The sequence below is a fragment of the Pangasianodon hypophthalmus genome, chromosome 13 (genome assembly GCF_027358585.1).
Source record: "Pangasianodon hypophthalmus isolate fPanHyp1 chromosome 13, fPanHyp1.pri, whole genome shotgun sequence".
NCBI lineage: Eukaryota > Metazoa > Chordata > Actinopteri > Siluriformes > Pangasiidae > Pangasianodon > Pangasianodon hypophthalmus.
Genome location: NC_069722.1, coordinates 20246879 through 20264051, shown reverse-complemented (window position 1 = coordinate 20264051; position 17173 = coordinate 20246879). Strand labels below are relative to the sequence as shown.

Genomic DNA, 17173 nt, shown 5'->3' with positions numbered 1-17173 from the left:
AAAGACATCCTACACAGTTGTGTGCTTCCAACTTTGCGGCAGCAGTCTGGGGAAGACCCACATATGGGTGTGATGGTAAGGTGTCCACAAAATTTTGGCCATATAGTGTATTACATCTCTAACTCTAACATACATATTTATGGGACTACCTCATACATTTTATAAAATATATGTTTAGGTAAATCAACAACCATTTGGCAAGGTAAATGTTATAGAAACATTATTAGCATTAAATTGCTTCTATTCACCAATCAGCAGCCCTAAATCAGTAGTGAGAATCTCACATTCTAAAACACAAACTATATTTTAGATTACATGAGTCATAGTCAACCTAATAAAAGCCTGCAAAACCACAGGAGCGGCATCATTGCTCATGTTTATCCCTGTCGCTATAACGTAATATCCTCCACAGGTGTAGCACCACAGCCTGCACCACTCCATATCATGCATCTCGATGGTTTCCTGTCTTGAAGTAACGACCCAAAAAAAAAAAAACCTTTCAACTACTTAGCTGGTTAATTCTGTGCCTGTTTCCACATAGCTTTTATTCATTTTATTCAATTTATTCATGTCTAATTAAATGTATATTTAAATTCTTATCGAATTAAGTTATATATAAGTTATATTTAACAATATAACGAAATGTTAAAAACGTCTGTAACACGCTGCTCGTGTGAAACAATATATATGTTATATAATATTTATGAATGTGCAGTTGAGTCGGCCTGAATTTTAATCAGGCGGATGCCTCAGCCACCTAACCGGTCCTTGGGATGCGCGATGTGCGCGAGAGCGCATTCTGTTGAAGCTTACAGAGGTGTAGCGCAGAAGCCGACTTTACCATATATGGACAAAGGCAAGCGTCCCTTGAGCCGCTCTTGCTTCCGCGTTTGTGCGATTAGGCGGAAACCAAGCGGCCGGTAGCAGGGACCGAGCTAAAGGATCCGGGCGGCTCCGTTTGCCATTCATTCGAAGAGGAGTACATACATCGCGAAGAACAAGCGGACAAACATGTCGTACGAACTGAGTAAGTTGTAAGCGTAGATGCGCTCTGTGTTGTGTTTGAGACCCGGAAATCGTGATCCTGGGTTCAGCTGCTGCCTCTCATGACAGCGGCTGTGTTCCAATTGTCACCCTTTCCGTCTGCAGGCTACTACACTAACCGCTCGCGTTCTGCTGGGATGTATTTAAAACCATCAGCACGCGAGCACTTTTTAAATTCCTTGAAACCGTTAGAATAGAACGGGCGCACTGACGTCACCGGTATTTAAATATTTTTCCTTTAAAACAAACAAACGCAACTGTAGCGAAATGACCATTAGCTAAGTGGCTAACAAGCTAAAGCGAATGTAAACATTACACAGGAGACCCAAATGAGCGAATTTTAACACGGCAACACAAAGTTCACTGTAGCTTGACATTTCTCAAAAAAAGGTTAATTTAATTCTGCGAAAATATTCTAAAAAGCGGAAAAATGCTAAATAAATTCATCACGTCGTTTGTACAATTATACTGAGAAGTGCGACGCGCTCGTGCATTTTGGATGAGAGCCAGCCAGGAAAAGTTTTTTTTTTTTTTTTTTTTTTTTTTAAATGTTATTCAGAATAGTCATTTAATCATTTAAGCTACCGTTCATAACGTTAGAAATAAAAAAGGCCATGACAGTTCTACTGAAAATGATTAAAACAACATGCTAATAGTTGTTCTAGGAGCTGGGGATAACATCTTACCGATACTCGATAGTGCTATCCTTCAGAGTGTAGCTAATACCTCAGACTGAAACAGGAAAAAAAAAAAGAAAAAAAATCCATTTTCCTGATTGGTCAGTTCTGTTTCTCACCATAGCAACTGGTAGCCAATAACATGTGGTCAAACAATCGCGTGCCCTTGTGTAACTTTTGGATTGTTAAATCTAGAGGACTTTTGATGAGAATTTTATTGACTTTTTATGAACATGATTAAAGTTTAATTACTTCTTGATTCAGAAGGTGTTCATTAATTTTGTATACCAGCAATTCTGGCAGTAGTTCCAGCTGTTTATATTAATGTCCTCATTCTAATATGGTTTCCATAGTAACAAGTCATTCACAGGGATTTGGATGCCACATAATCTGAGGTTCATTATAAAAATTTTCTAAAATGGTTATTTAGTGTGTATTTGTTGAGGTTTTCTGTAAGGAGAAGTTTATTTAACGTTGATGGAAGGAGTCTCCAGTGTGAGCACCTTGTAGCAGTAGTAGGTTTTCCACCACATGAAAGTCTTCAGGACAGGACTTTGCACTTTTTGGTTCTTTGTCACATGACAAGATGTGTGTGTTTTGTCATATTAGAGAGAGAGAGCGAGAGAGAGAGAGTGAAAAAAAGAGAGACTGGTGAACGAAGGACTGTTTATAGTTGCTATAACTGACAGGATGTTGATGTTCCACAGCATTAAATGTCACTATAAACGTATAAAAAGTACTTTTGTTAATAAATTAAAAATGTAATTGTTGGCTAATTGAAAAACTTGTGTAATTGGTGAGGTTTTCTGTGAGGAGATGTTTATTGAAGAAATCTCCAGTGTCAGTGCTTTATAACAGTCAGGGGTAAAGCTGTAACTTCAGCTTTCAAAGCTTTGCAGTTTCCTGGTAATACGACAAGCTACATTTACAGGAGACTGCTGGTGAGGGAACGGCTGTTTGCAGCTGCTATAAAATAAGTGTTTTGTGGCCTTTTCACAATATTAAATGTAACTGTAAATGGGCAAAAATTATGATGCATTGTGGGCGTGTCTACCTTATATATGTAATCAGCTGTACAATATGTGTTATATTAACCACTGACAAATAAACATTTAGATGGTCATAAAATATTTTGGGGGATTGAAATCCAAACACCTCATTTTCTACTACTCTCATACTAATTTTTTGCAGTTTTAAAATTTTGTACGCAAAATGAATGATTTTGGACACTATCTATGCATTCTGATTATAAAGTATATGAGTAAGCAAAGTTCACACTAGATGAGCATTCTAACTGCAACATAAGGACACTCTAGCTAGGGATATGCAATTACACAGATTAATAAATGTGCAGTTAGACAAGTATGCTAAGCATTTTATTTAGTAGTACATGAGTATACACTAGCTAAGTTTAGCTAGATAGAACAGAGGTTCTACTTACTATGGTCTCTAAGTTTTAAGGTCATTTGATTGCCTGCTAGGTAATGTGCTTTAGGCAAATATAATCAAACTAAGTTGGGACATGACCCAGAAGTATGCACTAACTTGTGTGTCATGTGTTGAATAGGTGTTGTAGTTGGAACACTGATTATGCACTACTAGCTCGGCATAGCTAGTTGGAACACAAGCACTCGGTAACTAAATGTAGCTGACTGAACATTGTAGTTGTAATACTAGTAAACTAGCCACATGTCCTAGCTAAAACATAAGTGCACGTTAGTTATACTTACCTACAGTTCAAGCGCACACTTGGTAGCTAAGCATTATAGTTAGTACACAACATGTGGAATATGCTAGTGTGCAGTAACCAACATTTCTAGTTGTAAAGTGAGTACGCGTAAACAGGCAGAATATAAGAATGCACAAGGTATACATGGCTAGATAGAAAGCAAGTACACAGTAACTAGGTGTTCTAGTTTAGAAGGAGTGGTCACTAGTTAGGAATGTATAGTTAGAATGCACAATTTACAACCATTTACAACCACAAGTACACACTAGCTAAGCATTTGATGTACAACACAAATGTTTACTATCCATGCATAGCTAGTTAGAACACAAGTTCAAACACTAGCTAAAATTTCCAGTTACCTATGAGTACCTCTTACATAATGTGCAATCTGACAACGAATTCTAGCTTGAATTGGTAATGCAGTAGGTTGTAACATGGTTATAATGCGAGTATGCTGTAGCCAAGCATGCTAGCTGGGATATGAGTGTGCTAGCAATACTAGATAGATTAATAAGTAGCTAGTTACGAGCATTTGACACTGCATTTATGGTGTTTGGTCTAAAAAGAGATTTATAATATCAACGGGTCAAGCGAAAGCTAGTCAGCATGCGCTTGTGTGCTAGCAATGTCCTGGCTGGGCATGTTAAATGTATAAACGTTGACTGTGTGTTAAATTTGTAACTTGATGTATGCGTAATTCTAATATGTGTTTGTGTCAATCTCTTACAGAGCACTTGTTCGCCAGCCTTCCTCAGATGGAGAGGGGCGTGGCCAAAGTTCTTGGCGGGGACCCGAAAGGGAACAATTTCCTGTACACAAATGGAAAGAGTGTCATCATCAGGAACATTGATGTAAGGTCATGTGCTTTATACAGCCCATTCTGAAGTGACTATGGTTGTGCCCTACTTCAGTAGTGTGAAGCTGTTATTCAACTGCATGCTCGCTCACAAATAAACTAGAATGGCACATTATTAATGAACAGAAATAGCTAAAAGTATTGCGGTAGTTAGGAATGACATGGCCTTGTAGCTATGAGTGATAGTGTGTAGTGGTGATGACTGTAGCTAGTCGTCACAACCAGAGCTGCAGAATAAACATTTAGTTTGCACTTTGCATTTATTCTCATTTTTATCCCTCTTTGTTTACCTTTATTATTGACTGTTATATCCTAAATTAAAGTTTTTACTTACTACTGATGTGTATAATTGTATGATTTTTGTTTTATATTTTATCTTGCATCTGCATCCCTGGGTACCATGAAACGCCCTTATAAATAAAATGTTATCAGTTCATTCCTAGACAGGATGGATGTGATGGATAAGCTTTTATGAAACTTCCTTAAACGTGCTAGCAAATTTACCTCCTGGATTTTATCCACAAAATTAAATTCTTTACCTGAATGCCTAAATTCAGTGGCAGCACCAGTTATATCAGCCATTCAACAAATGTTATTCTTCATAAAGTCCTCATTCACAACTTTATACATTTAGAATTCCGTTGACAAAACAGTTACCTTTTTTGAATGACCGATGATTTTAAAAAAATGCTGGCAGTTTGACAGATATAAGCCAATGTTCCATTGATTTGGTTGCCTTTCTAGGTGCCAGTTGTGGGGAAGCATGCTCACTTAGCTGCACGGAGTTACAGCTCCACCTAGTGGGAACTGCAACAAGCGCTAAAAGAGGCCCATTGGGGCAGGAATCACGTTGCCCCATGCTCAGTTGAAGAGCAGTGGACAGAACGGTTTATGGGGTTTCCAGATTGGGCTCATTTTAAAAAAGTTTTAGTTTAAAAAAAAAAAAAAAAAAGGTAATTTAAAATCTTATAATTATAGCTGGAGACAGTGTGATTATGATGTACAGAACCATTTCTATTGTAAAATATATTGCAAAGATTGGGAAGGGAAAGGGGGTTTATGGAGTGGATAATTACTGTATGTCAGACATACTTATGAAATACTTGTTTTCCATGCTAAGTCTGAGGAAGATGATGTCTCCATTTTCCACTGGCCAAATTTTCGGCATTTGTTTTAAGTCTTTTGCGGGGTTTTTTTGATGTCTTTAGGCTGGAATTTTTTTTTTTGCTGAAACCTGGAAACCCTGATTAATGATATTACCTTAATCAACATTAACTTCAAACCTTAAACTTGGTGTTTGGTGACCCAGGGATGCCTGTCATTCAGGAGAGTACGGTTCACTATGTAATAATCAGTCATTTATAATCATTAATCATTGATTGTGTGTGTGTGTTACAGAATCCCGCTATTGCCGATATCTACACAGAACATCCTCACCAAGTCATCGTTGCCAAATACGCACCCAGCGGCTTCTACATTGCCTCAGGAGGTGAACAATTCTCTTTCTCTTGTGTGTGTGTGTGTGTGTCAATAGACAGGTTGACTGCTAGTGTTTAGTGTTATCCATTCTGTTACAGATAAAGAAACACACTGTGTGGAAAGCATATGTTTTCTTAGTGGCTTGCTTTGTGTCCCATTCCACATGTTGTCCCCTACATAGTGCACAGGCCATTAAAAAATACCACAATTATGCACTATTTAGTGAGCAGGCTGTCAGTTTTTACACTTCTACATTAATCTGTTTTGTCTCTGTGCACTTAAGACGTGTCGGGTAAGATACGTATTTGGGACACGACCCAGAAGGAGCACTTGCTGAAGTACGAGTATCAACCCTTTGGAGGGAAGATAAAGGACATCAGCTGGACGGAGGACAGCAAGCGTATCGCTGTGGTGGGAGAGGGACGAGAGAAGTGAGTCACAAAGGCTGTGTGTTCTGCATGAAGGGTCAGCCTTAATAGGCATCGAAAATAATTTTAACCAGAGTGTCCTGTTATTACGAAGTCTTAGAATGCCTGGTTTATGCTAGTTAGACAAAAAAATGCAGCTTGACTAACTGTTAGAAAGCGCTGTCACTGGAGACTCCATCCATATATGCTAAATACAGAAAACTTCACCGTATCAACAAATGCACATTTTTTAAATTTCATTTACGTGGAGTGTACTTCATATAAGTTCCTGCATAAGAAACAATAGCGTATTTGAATGAGTGCATTAATATAAACCTCTGATTTGAATCGCAGCCAGAACTGCTGTCAGAGCTGTTGTTATAGAAAATTAATCAACACCTTCTGACCAATCAGAATTGAGAATTCATCATCGCTGTGGTATAAAGGCAAATAGTTTGCTGACAGAATCTTTGGTAACCAAAAGCACTACATCTGATGTATCTCTTCAGAAAAGTAATGTGTGTGTGTGTGTGTGTGTGTGTGTGTGTGTGTGTGTAGGTTCGGTGCAGTGTTCCTGTGGGACTCGGGCTCCTCAGTGGGTGAGATCGTCGGTCACAGTAAGGTCATTAACAGCGTGGACCTTAAACAGACCCGGCCGTACAGACTCGTCACAGGCAGCGACGATAACGACACCACCTTCTTCGAGGGGCCGCCCTTCAAATTTAAGTGCACTGTCAGCGTAAGTCCACTTCAGTTATCATCTCGATCTCAATCAAGAGCAGGTCTGAGACAAACACACACCTTCGTTATTCACTATATAAGTCGCTTAAATACATTTATAAATTCCACCCTGTCATCAGTCCACAGTGGGCGTGTCCCGAACCACTATATAAGCCAAAAAAGCTTTTTCTAATGTCTTATGTCCTAATGTATCATAAACTCACACTCCTAATCTAAGAATAAAAACCATATAGTAACTGGTTATGCACAAGTGTGTGTGTGTGTGTGTGTGTGTGTGTGTGTGTGTGTGTTTTCCAAACGTTTGACACTGGAATGGGAAAAGGAGTGGTGCTGTGTGTTTTGACAGTGTTAACAGGAATGTGTTATGTGTCTGAACATGTTTCGCTTTGGCAAACACTTTTACTACCACACACACACACACACACACACAACACGCAGGAGTTAGTGGAGCACTTAATTATTTTCATAAACGCTGTAGCTCAACAGTAAAGGATTTGAGCGTTCTGCTTAGTTCATCACTTCACTGCTGCACTGGTGAAATTACACACACCAGTAAAAGTATGCTTCTGAGAGCATTCATGACAGTATGCACACAGCCAGTGTCGGGTTTATATTGTTTTATAAATCCGTATGCGTGTCCATAAATGTGTATTCATTCCTAGTTTAATACAATTTTTTAAATAACAACTTGAGTGAAAAGTAGAATCTTAGTCCAGTTTTTCTACATAACACTCAAACTGGCAGTGGCTACACAAGTTCATATAAAACTGGATGATCCAAATTTGTGTGAAACCTGAAAAGTCTGAACATGTGCTTCAATGGAAGAGATAGGACTCAAGGAAATCCAATCTTTTATCCAAAGAAGTTTACACGGTCAATGTCACAAATTTGCTTAAATTTGCCTAGTGACTTTCAGTTTATTTTCAGTTTTACATTAAAAAAAAAAAACCCTCACTTTTGGACCTCGCTGTTTGGTGGCCTAGGAAGTCCATTCACATGGTGAAATTTTGACATTTTCTACACAGTATAGTTCTGAAAACTATGGCACGTAGCTATCCACCAACTCGATCAAATCACATTTAGCTAGCAAGGCATCTTTAGGCATCTATAGGCAGACTGACCATTTTTACTGAAAAAAATCCACCACACAAGTAAATAACTTTACAGTATTATTACATATTACAGTAATAATACCCAAGAAACTGCCTTCTGCGCCTTTTACATAAAGAACAAATGCAAATCGGAAAACCTTTCTCCCCACTAACCACAATGCAGTTGAAACATCATACTGAATCAGTCTAAGGGTTACACATACAGATTGCAAAGAGTTTACCACAGGGTGACAAAAGTGGAATTTCAGTATGTGTCCTAGTTTGACTCGTCATATTCTTAGCGATTTATATAATTGTTGCCATAGCAACCACAATTTTTTCATTGCTAACTTCAGCTAGCTGGCTTGCCACATGTTTGGAGGTAGATGTTTTCCTCCAGTAATTTCTTTATTTTAGCATATCAGACCACGATGGGCTCTGCAGCTTGACCCGATTTTGTGAAGTGGGAACTGAGCTAATAAGTAGCCAAAAAATCAGTTAATTTTAATCACTTTTCATTGGAAAAATGTGACACTGACTACGTTTACATGCACATCAATATTCCAATATTATTTGGAATTTGGCAGTATTCTAATTAGTATTGAGTCATGTAAACAGCGCAATCAGATTGATTCAGATTAAGACATTAAGACATATTCTGATTCCCCAAATTCCAATTCCCACCCCTGGAATATATCTCTATTAATTGGAAATTTGTTGCATATAAACACCTTATTCAGAAAATCCACTGAAAGGAGATATATTATATAGATATAATAAAACTAATAACAGAAAAAGAAGAGTGCATGTGTAGATGGGCATACTTACATCAACCACGTATACAGGAATATTCCGATGCCCGTACGCATATAAATATCGTGTTCGGAATATAGCAGAAACCTGAATATAGATCTTAAACGGAATTTGATGTGCATGTAAACATAGTCATTGTGAAATAGTAGAAACACACTTAACCCAAAAATCAACCCATCAGAAAAAGTATAATTCAATTCAATCGTGTTTGTATAGTGTAACGGACATGATCACAAAATGCTTTACAGACTCAAAAGTCAATAGTGATACAAGATAATCATTTCGGTCTTTAAGTCTACTATTTTGCCTGTGCATTTTACAAACAAATCGTTTAGGTCATGGTGGTTCTGATGTGCAAATACAGCAGCGTAAGACACATTTGAATGATGGCTTAAATGTGGATGCAGTGATGGAGACTTAGGAACAATGTGCAGTGTGGAAAAACTGATGTCAAGTTGTTGTTTTTTTTTCCCCCAATTTTCACTGATCAGCATTTTAACTGAGACCAACTCTGATAAGAATGCTGCCTAGATTATGAATGATGACTTCAGTTAAAATATATAATCACTATAAGCACTAGAGACTAGGATCTAAGCACCCTGCAAACAGAAACAGGATATGTGTTTACCTTTGCTTGCTGAAATAAAGCTCTATGTGTTTGTGTGTTCACTCTGTTTTGTCCTTTCTCTCTCGCTCTCTTTGCAGGATCACAGCCGTTTTGTGAACTGTGTTCGTTTTTCACCGGATGGAAGCCGTTATGTTTCAGCAGGGGCCGATGGACAGGTAAAGTCAAAGGAAATGCAGCTGTCACACCTTAAGCGTAAATGGCGTTTCCCCAGATTGGGTTATAATTCTCTTCAAAGCAATCTGACAACAATGGGCCTCTTTTGTCAATCTTTTAGCAAAGGCTGTGTGTAAATATTTTTGTAGGCCGCACCGAACTATCAACATCATCCAGATTTAGAAAAGTATTAGTAAAGCTGATTTTCATTGCACGTTTCCTTTGTGGATGTTGATGAATGCCAGTCACCCGTAAAATGTAAAGCAGGTTCATGCTACAGCTTAATTGCACTTGCCACAAAAAGCTAAAGCTCGCAGAGAGGTGAACAAGCAGCGAAATGGTGGGAGAAAGCAATTTCTGTAGTGTATCAACGTATCAATCTGGAGATAACTTGCCAAAAATGTTAATTAGGTGTGAATTAAGTGAGGTGAAAGAAATGGTTTGATATGAAAACAGAGGAAAAAAGATAAAGCTATGCTGTATCTCAGTGATCACTGACACCAAACAAGTCACACAGGGAAACAACTATGTGTAATTGTTTTAAGTGTCGTAGCAACTGTCTTGCAAATATCTGATAGCAAATATCTTTGTAAAAGCAGGAGGGAATGTGATGTAAGGAAAACCGATGTATTCAGTAAGAAGCCAATGATTGCTCGCAGTGCACTAGGGAGTACACGGCACATTTGCAGATTGAGACGTACCAGATCGGTCACTAATCGGTCACTTAGGGAGTCTGTTTCTAAGTACATTTACACAGGCTATGAATGTATTTCCAAACTAACAGGATTTTCATGAATACCAAATTTCTTGTTCCCAAGAGGCCCAATGACTTCAAATGTCTCACTGAGTCATTTCTTGATTTACATTTTTATTGCTTTTGATGCTATATGTATAAATTTTTCTCCCCCGCTGATCACTATAGATGTATTAAACCTTGCTCCAGACTTTCCTCCAGTCTCCAACTATCTCTTGTATTTCATGTCCTTTCTCTCTCTCGTTCCAGATTTACATTTACGATGGAAAGACTGCAGAAAAACTAGGATCGCTGGGAGGAGATAAAGCTCATGAGGGCGGGATTTACGCTGTAAGTATGTTTAAGTTTGTGTGTATGTATTTAAGACTATGCATGTGTGCTTGTGAGTGTGTGGGTGTTTCACTGTTTTTGCTGCAGCTGAGATTTCACTGAGATACAACAGCACAGTGGATCAGACTACCAGATGCTCTAGTGAGTGTTCCTGATAAACGGCTTATAGGAACAGATTAGCAAATCATATCAGTATTGAGATAATTGCTCCTTTGGAATATGTAAATATATTGAAACTTCTAATGTTCAAACTTTTTTTATTTTTTAACTCAAAACCAGACTACCCTGGGCTGTATTCAATGTTAAGCACACTTACTGAGAATATAAATAAAAAAATGTTATTTAATTGTGCACATCTGTATTGCATGATTAGCTGTAACTGCTGACTTTTCTGATGGTGAACTTAAGCCTATTTCTTTGTCCAACAACCCAAATATGAAATTATAAGCTTGATAAAATAAGCTAAATTTTATGCATCCTTTATGATTTCATGGCCTAGTTTTAATATCCTGTGGCTTCTGCACATGAGTAACTGTAGCAGCACGATTTAAAAAACAAATAAAATGGAAATTATAGGATGTGCTGGATCAAGTGCTATTTTACTGAAATAATGATAATGAGGCTGGAAGAAACAAATTTAACCAAATATACTAGACATCCTGTTAGATGTTTATTTCAGTGCTTACCATTCTTTCATTTACATATCATTGTATTAGTGTTTATTTTTAATTTTTAAAATGTCTCTTGCTTTTATATTGTTTCGTAATATTTTTCGCAATTTTCTTCACATAAACATCGATGAAACATTGACTTGAGACAGCCCCGTGTGACTACGACCCTAAAACATACATCTGACACATAAATATGACATTATTTGATGAAATAAACATCACTAAATGTCAAACCTAAGCTTGTAAAGGCCACACCTGTCAGCCCTGAGCACTTATAATGATGATGACTCAACTTTGTAGGTGAGCTGGAGTCCAGACAGCACTCAGCTTATCTCTGCATCCGGTGATAAGACCGTCAAATTATGGGATGTGGCGAGCGGAACTGCAGTGACAACCTTTCAACTGGGCGCAGACGTTCTGGATCAGCAGCTGGGTTGCCTGTGGCAGAAAAATCACCTCCTGAGCATTTCGCTGTCCGGATACATCAACTACCTGGATAAGAACAACCCGAACCGACCCATTCGCACCGTCAAGGTTAGTACAGCAAGACAGCGCTAGTAATTTTGAGCCAGTCAAACATTCTGACTTTTGCAGTTTGATCATGTTAAGCCTCAATTTGCAGCTGGTCAGACATGAACTGTTGTTTATTACTCACTTAGGGTCACAGTAAGGCCATTCAGTGTGTGACTGTACATAAAGACGACGGGCGGAACATCATCTACTCTGGCAGCAATGACGGACACATCAATATCCTTTCTCACATGAGAGAATTGTATGGCGGGTGCTCCACATGAATGGATTAAAAATATATATATATAAATAAATATATGTGTGATTATTGATATGATGGACATCTCCAGATTGTCCGAGGTGTGTGAATGGGCCCTGCGACGGGCTGGCAGAAAATGGATGGATGAATGGAAGGAGTCTCCAGTGTTAGTGCTTTGTAACTGTCAGTGGTGAAGCTGTAACTAAGGTTTCCCCATCATTGATTAATTTCCTATAACAACATGTCCCCAAGTATTATTCCTTACTTATATAGGAACTCTCTTAACTCTGCTATTCTGGTATAGCTAATGATGTCACAAAACTGTATGTGATAATTGTTGCATTGTGTCGTTGCATGTTTGTAGCCATTGTTATCCTTAACGTGTGTGTGTGTACATTACTGGGATGCTCAGAGTGGCGAGAACGACGCACTATCAGGAAAAGGACACACAAACTCCGTGGCTAGGCTTACTGTGGACGACTCTGACCGACTGGTGAGCTGCAGCATGGACGATACAGTCCGCTTCACCGACCTGAAGAAGAAGGAGTACAGGTAAAACGCACAAATGGCGAGCGTGAGGCTCTGTTTACATCTTGGCGTCCTGTCAAAGCGAACAGCTTGCCATCGGTTTCAGTGACAAAGCTGCACTAACACAACACACACCAAAGCACACAAAGGTTGTGCGTGAACGTTACACTCCATTGGTCAATAAAAAGATTTGATAGATTGTAATCTAACATGGCTGGCAAGCATGTGGTTTTTCTTGTATCACGGCACATCTAATGTAGGTCTGGCCAAACATTCAAATACAGTTTTAAAGCAGTGGCTCCTCATATTGTAAGTAATGAATAAAACACTTGGGGTGTGCTGTTTTAGGAAAATAATTAACAGCGATAAAAGTTGAATTTTTTTTTTCCCCCACAATTAATCATAGTTGATTTTCCCAGTAACACCATGTGACAGAGTTTCATAACACTTATACCACAGCAATATGCAGGTTACGATTGTTCACGAAGCAGTTTAGTTTTGTTATAACTTACAGGATAGCAGCTATAAACAGTCGTTCGCTCACTAGCATCTCTTTTTTTTTAAGTTAATAAAACAAAAAAAAGGCAGATTGATGGGAAAAAGCATACAGTATATGGCCAAAAGTTTGTGAACACCTGACGAGCACACTCGTATATGCTTTTTTTCAAAATCTCATTCCGAGCTCAGTCCACTCTTTGCTGTTATAGTAACCTCTGCTATTTTGGGAAGGCTCTCCACAAGATTTTGGAGTGTGGCTGTGGGGATTTTCCCATTCAGCCACAAGAGCATTAGTGAAGTGAGGCCTGGGATGTAGTCGGCAATGCAGTTCATCCCAAAGTTATTGAGTCAGGTTGAGGTGCAGGCCTCTCGAGTTCTTCCACTCCAACCTTGGCCAACCACGTCTTCATGGTCCTCTATTTATGAACAGGAGCACTGTCATGCTGAAATAGGTCTGGGCCTCTTAGTTCCAGTGAAGGGAAACTGTAATGCTACAGCATACAAAGAAATTCTATACAATTGTGTGCTTCCAACATTTTGGCAACATGTGGGTGTGATGGTCAGGTGTCCATATACATTTGGCCATATAGTGTAGATTTGAGCCAACAATCCAACAGTGGATTTCAGTGTGAGTGATCCAAAAAAGTACTGAAAAGCAGAGTAACTCGCATGGAAACATCTGTGCATGCAAACACGTAGTCAAATGCAGGATGGGAACTATGCAAACACTTCTTACCAAATCTTACCAAATTCAATAAGAAAACAGAGTTTTGAGAAAGGAAGTGAAAATTGGAACTGGTCTTTAAAAAGGTCACATGTATGATAGACTACACACACACACACACACACACACACACACACACAGACTAGATAGATTGCTCTGTTGAAGATAGACACATAGAGGTATTACAACAGAAATAGTGTAGGTAAAAGTACATACACAGTGATAACTGTATCGTGTGTGTGTGTGTGTGTGTGTGTGTGTTAGTGCTTCTGATGTGGCGAAGATGGACGCTCAGCCAAGGACCGTGTCTGTCGGGCCAGGAGGCTTGGCGGTAGCTGTGTGTATTGGACAGGTAATACATGCACACATATTTGTTTGCATGTTTGTTTGTTTAGTAAAGAGATACCAAGCTAAAATAAATTAGATTTCAACACGATGCTGTTAACGTGGAATATTGTCCATCGCCCCCCATTTCCACCCCCTGGGCCCCGACCAGCTTTCTTCTACTTTTTGCCAAGATTTGTTTCAATGGTTACATTTAGCTCATTCCCTTTCACAAATCTGGTGCCTGACACACAGTGCAAAGAGGATGATGGGCCAGCTATCCCTTGAATGAGCTTAACTCCCCCCCAACACCCTCAAATCATTAGTTCTGTTGCTTCGGTTGAATGAATAGAATGAATCGTGTCTAGTGTTGCTTTCCTGGTGTAGATTTTTAAATACGATTTGCATGTTTCTTTTCTGTAGGTGGTGCTGTTGAAGGATAAGAGGAAAGTGTTCACTCTGGATAATCTGGGCTATGAGCCAGAAGTGGGTGCGATTCATCCCGGGGGTGGCACCGTGGCAGTGGGCGGAGCTGTAAGGAACCACTGAGTTCTGTTTTTGATTTGCATATTTCACCACCTTCAGTTTCACTTGCAATTTTCTTGTCAACAAGAAGCTTTTACAAGTGGCTCGGCTTCCCTAAGGAACCTCACCTTACTGAGACAAAGACGTCCTAACTGAAGTTTATTATACATATAAATAATTTTATATTTTATATAATGTTTAAAAAATATATAAAGAAAATTGGCCAAGGATTATTGGGGTGTAATATATATATATGTATATATATATATATATATGTGTGTGTGTGTGTGTGTGTGTGTGTGTGTGTGTGTGTGTGTGTGTGTGTGTGTAGGATGGAAATGTGTATCTCTACTCAGTCCAGGGGAACACCTTGAAGGATGATGGGAAGGTTCTGGACACCAAAGGCCCTGTGACTGATCTGCAGTATTCCAGAGATGGGGCATTCCTCGCTGTCTCAAACGAGAAGAAAGTCATCATCGTATACACCGTTGCTGATGGTTATGCGGTAAATAAACACAGCTGTCCATTGTGCAGCATTGTAATCATACTGTTTGTAGTGTAAGAGTAACTATATATCATCATTATCGATATCATCACAGCCGTACGTGTGTTTTGTGTGTGCAGGTTAAGAACGAGTTCTATGGGCATCATGCTAAAGTGGTATGTCTGTCCTGGAGTCCTGATAATGATCACTTTGCCTCTGGAGGAATGGACATGATGGTGTATGTCTGGACTGCCTCCAATCCTGACAATAGGATCAAAATTCCTGGTACACAAACGTACACTTAATATTTTCCAGACTATGCGTGATTATTATTTTTTTTTTGTTGTTTAAATTTACAGTGTATTATGTTTTTTTTGTGTTATCCTAATAGTAATATTCCTGTTTGTACTACTCTGTCTAATTCCTGTTTGTACTACTCTGTCTAATGCTAAATTATTAATAAATTCAACAACGTATATGGGTTATATCAAAAACTTTTCATTTGAAATTTAGGAATATTTGCATATTTGATGAAGAGGTGAGGAGATTTTAGGAAATGAAAATGGCTGCTACATCAACTTGTACAATTACGGTATTTACAAATGGCCTTCCTGTGGTTTTGTGTTTGTGTGCGTTGCAGATGCTCATCGATTGCACCACATCAGCAGCTTGGCCTGGCTGGATGAACACACGCTCGTCACGACCTCTCACGATGCGTGTGTGAAACAGTGGACACTAAAAATCTAAGCACTCTCACACACTCTTGCAGGATCAGCAGGGACAGGGACTGCTGTATGGAATCAGTCTTTCTCTCTCTCTCACTTAGACTTGCACGCTCGCTCTCTTTGTTTTTAAGGGTTGTGTGCCAGTAATCTCAGCTGCCTCTGTGTGTGTGTGTGTGTGTGTGTGTGTGTGTGTGTGTGTGTGTGTGTGTGTGTGTGTGTGTGTGTGTGTGTGTCTCCTTTCTGCCTTCAGTCAGTTAACATGCTCCTTATCTCTCATCTTTATGAAAGGTGTGACATTCCAGAGGCGCGAGAGTGAGACCTCCATCTGGCCAACATTCAGTGCGCATGCGCGCGCGCACACAAACACACACAAACACACACACACGCATACATACAGTCTAAAGTTATAAAACACATTTCTGAAACAGCACAGCTCCTGATCTAACATGAAGGTCACTCTTACATAAGGAGTTGTCATGTTTTAGACACGACGCTATGTCATGGATCGGTCTCATATTGTTAACCAGGTGGAGGTTTTGCTTTAGCTCTCTCTCTTACTGTATCTTGCGCTTATATGATGGACCGTGGTCTGTTTCTGCATTCTGCTGAGAGGATCTGTGTGTGTTTTGTTCAGGGAGCAATAATAGGTTGTAAAGCAGAAATGGAACAGTCCAGAGATTTACTGTAGCGTGTGTGTATGTGTGTGTATGTGTGCGCGAGAGAGACAATGGTGTTCTGTCCTCTGTCTCCGTCATTGTGGGTATGTTTATTGTGTTAATATAAGCCTCCACTTTTTCACTGGAGTGGATGTGATTAATAATGATAATAATAATAATAATAATAATAATAATAATAATAAAAATAAAGATAATAAATGATGGAAATAAAGCTGAACACTTTTTATGCACAATGCTGTGTGTGTGCTGTATTTGCAATTTATATTCTGTCCTACTGAAATGTTCAAAAGGAGGTTCATGTGAAGAAAAGTGCCATTTGGTTAGTAGCACGCAAAAGCATTCTGGGTATTTACAAAAACATTAATGAATTAAAAACTATGTTAAATTCTTAATATGGAAGCCAGATAACTCAAATATGCTCATGGTAAGAAACGCTATTTCTTGAATGAATGATTATGCTTAAGTATTACAGTTTAGAACAGACATTATAATGATGTTCGGCCTGTCATTGAGAGCTCGAATTCTAACGATGCCATAGCCATCCAT

General features: G+C 38.9%; 2 protein-coding genes across 2 annotated transcripts in view; one reads left to right on the top strand and one right to left on the bottom strand.

Annotated features, from left to right (window-relative positions):
* LOC113528520 (uncharacterized) overlaps positions 1-17173 on the bottom strand; it is a 150235-nt gene that overhangs the window by 13157 nt on the left and 119905 nt on the right. The gene's annotated exons all lie outside the window — the stretch shown is intronic.
* wdr1 (WD repeat domain 1) lies at positions 869-16860 on the top strand. The gene is made up of 15 exons (XM_053239365.1): positions 869-1027; positions 4180-4301; positions 5705-5795; positions 6069-6216; positions 6751-6931; positions 9543-9620; positions 10622-10702; positions 11674-11907; positions 12033-12122; positions 12540-12694; positions 14157-14244; positions 14640-14750; positions 15073-15246; positions 15366-15510; positions 15866-16860. Exons 1-15 carry the CDS (start codon positions 1012-1014, stop codon positions 15970-15972), a joined length of 1821 nt encoding a protein of 606 aa, XP_053095340.1. The 5' UTR covers positions 869-1011; the 3' UTR covers positions 15973-16860.

Bases quoted from the DNA above. Each gene is read 5' to 3' on its own strand.
- wdr1 (XM_053239365.1), top strand. The intron at 14,751-15,072 runs GTAAGGAACCAC...GTGTGTGTGTAG, and splicing joins CCGTGGCAGTGGGCGGAGCT to GATGGAAATGTGTATCTCTA. The intron at 15,511-15,865 runs GTACACAAACGT...TGTGCGTTGCAG, and splicing joins CAATAGGATCAAAATTCCTG to ATGCTCATCGATTGCACCAC.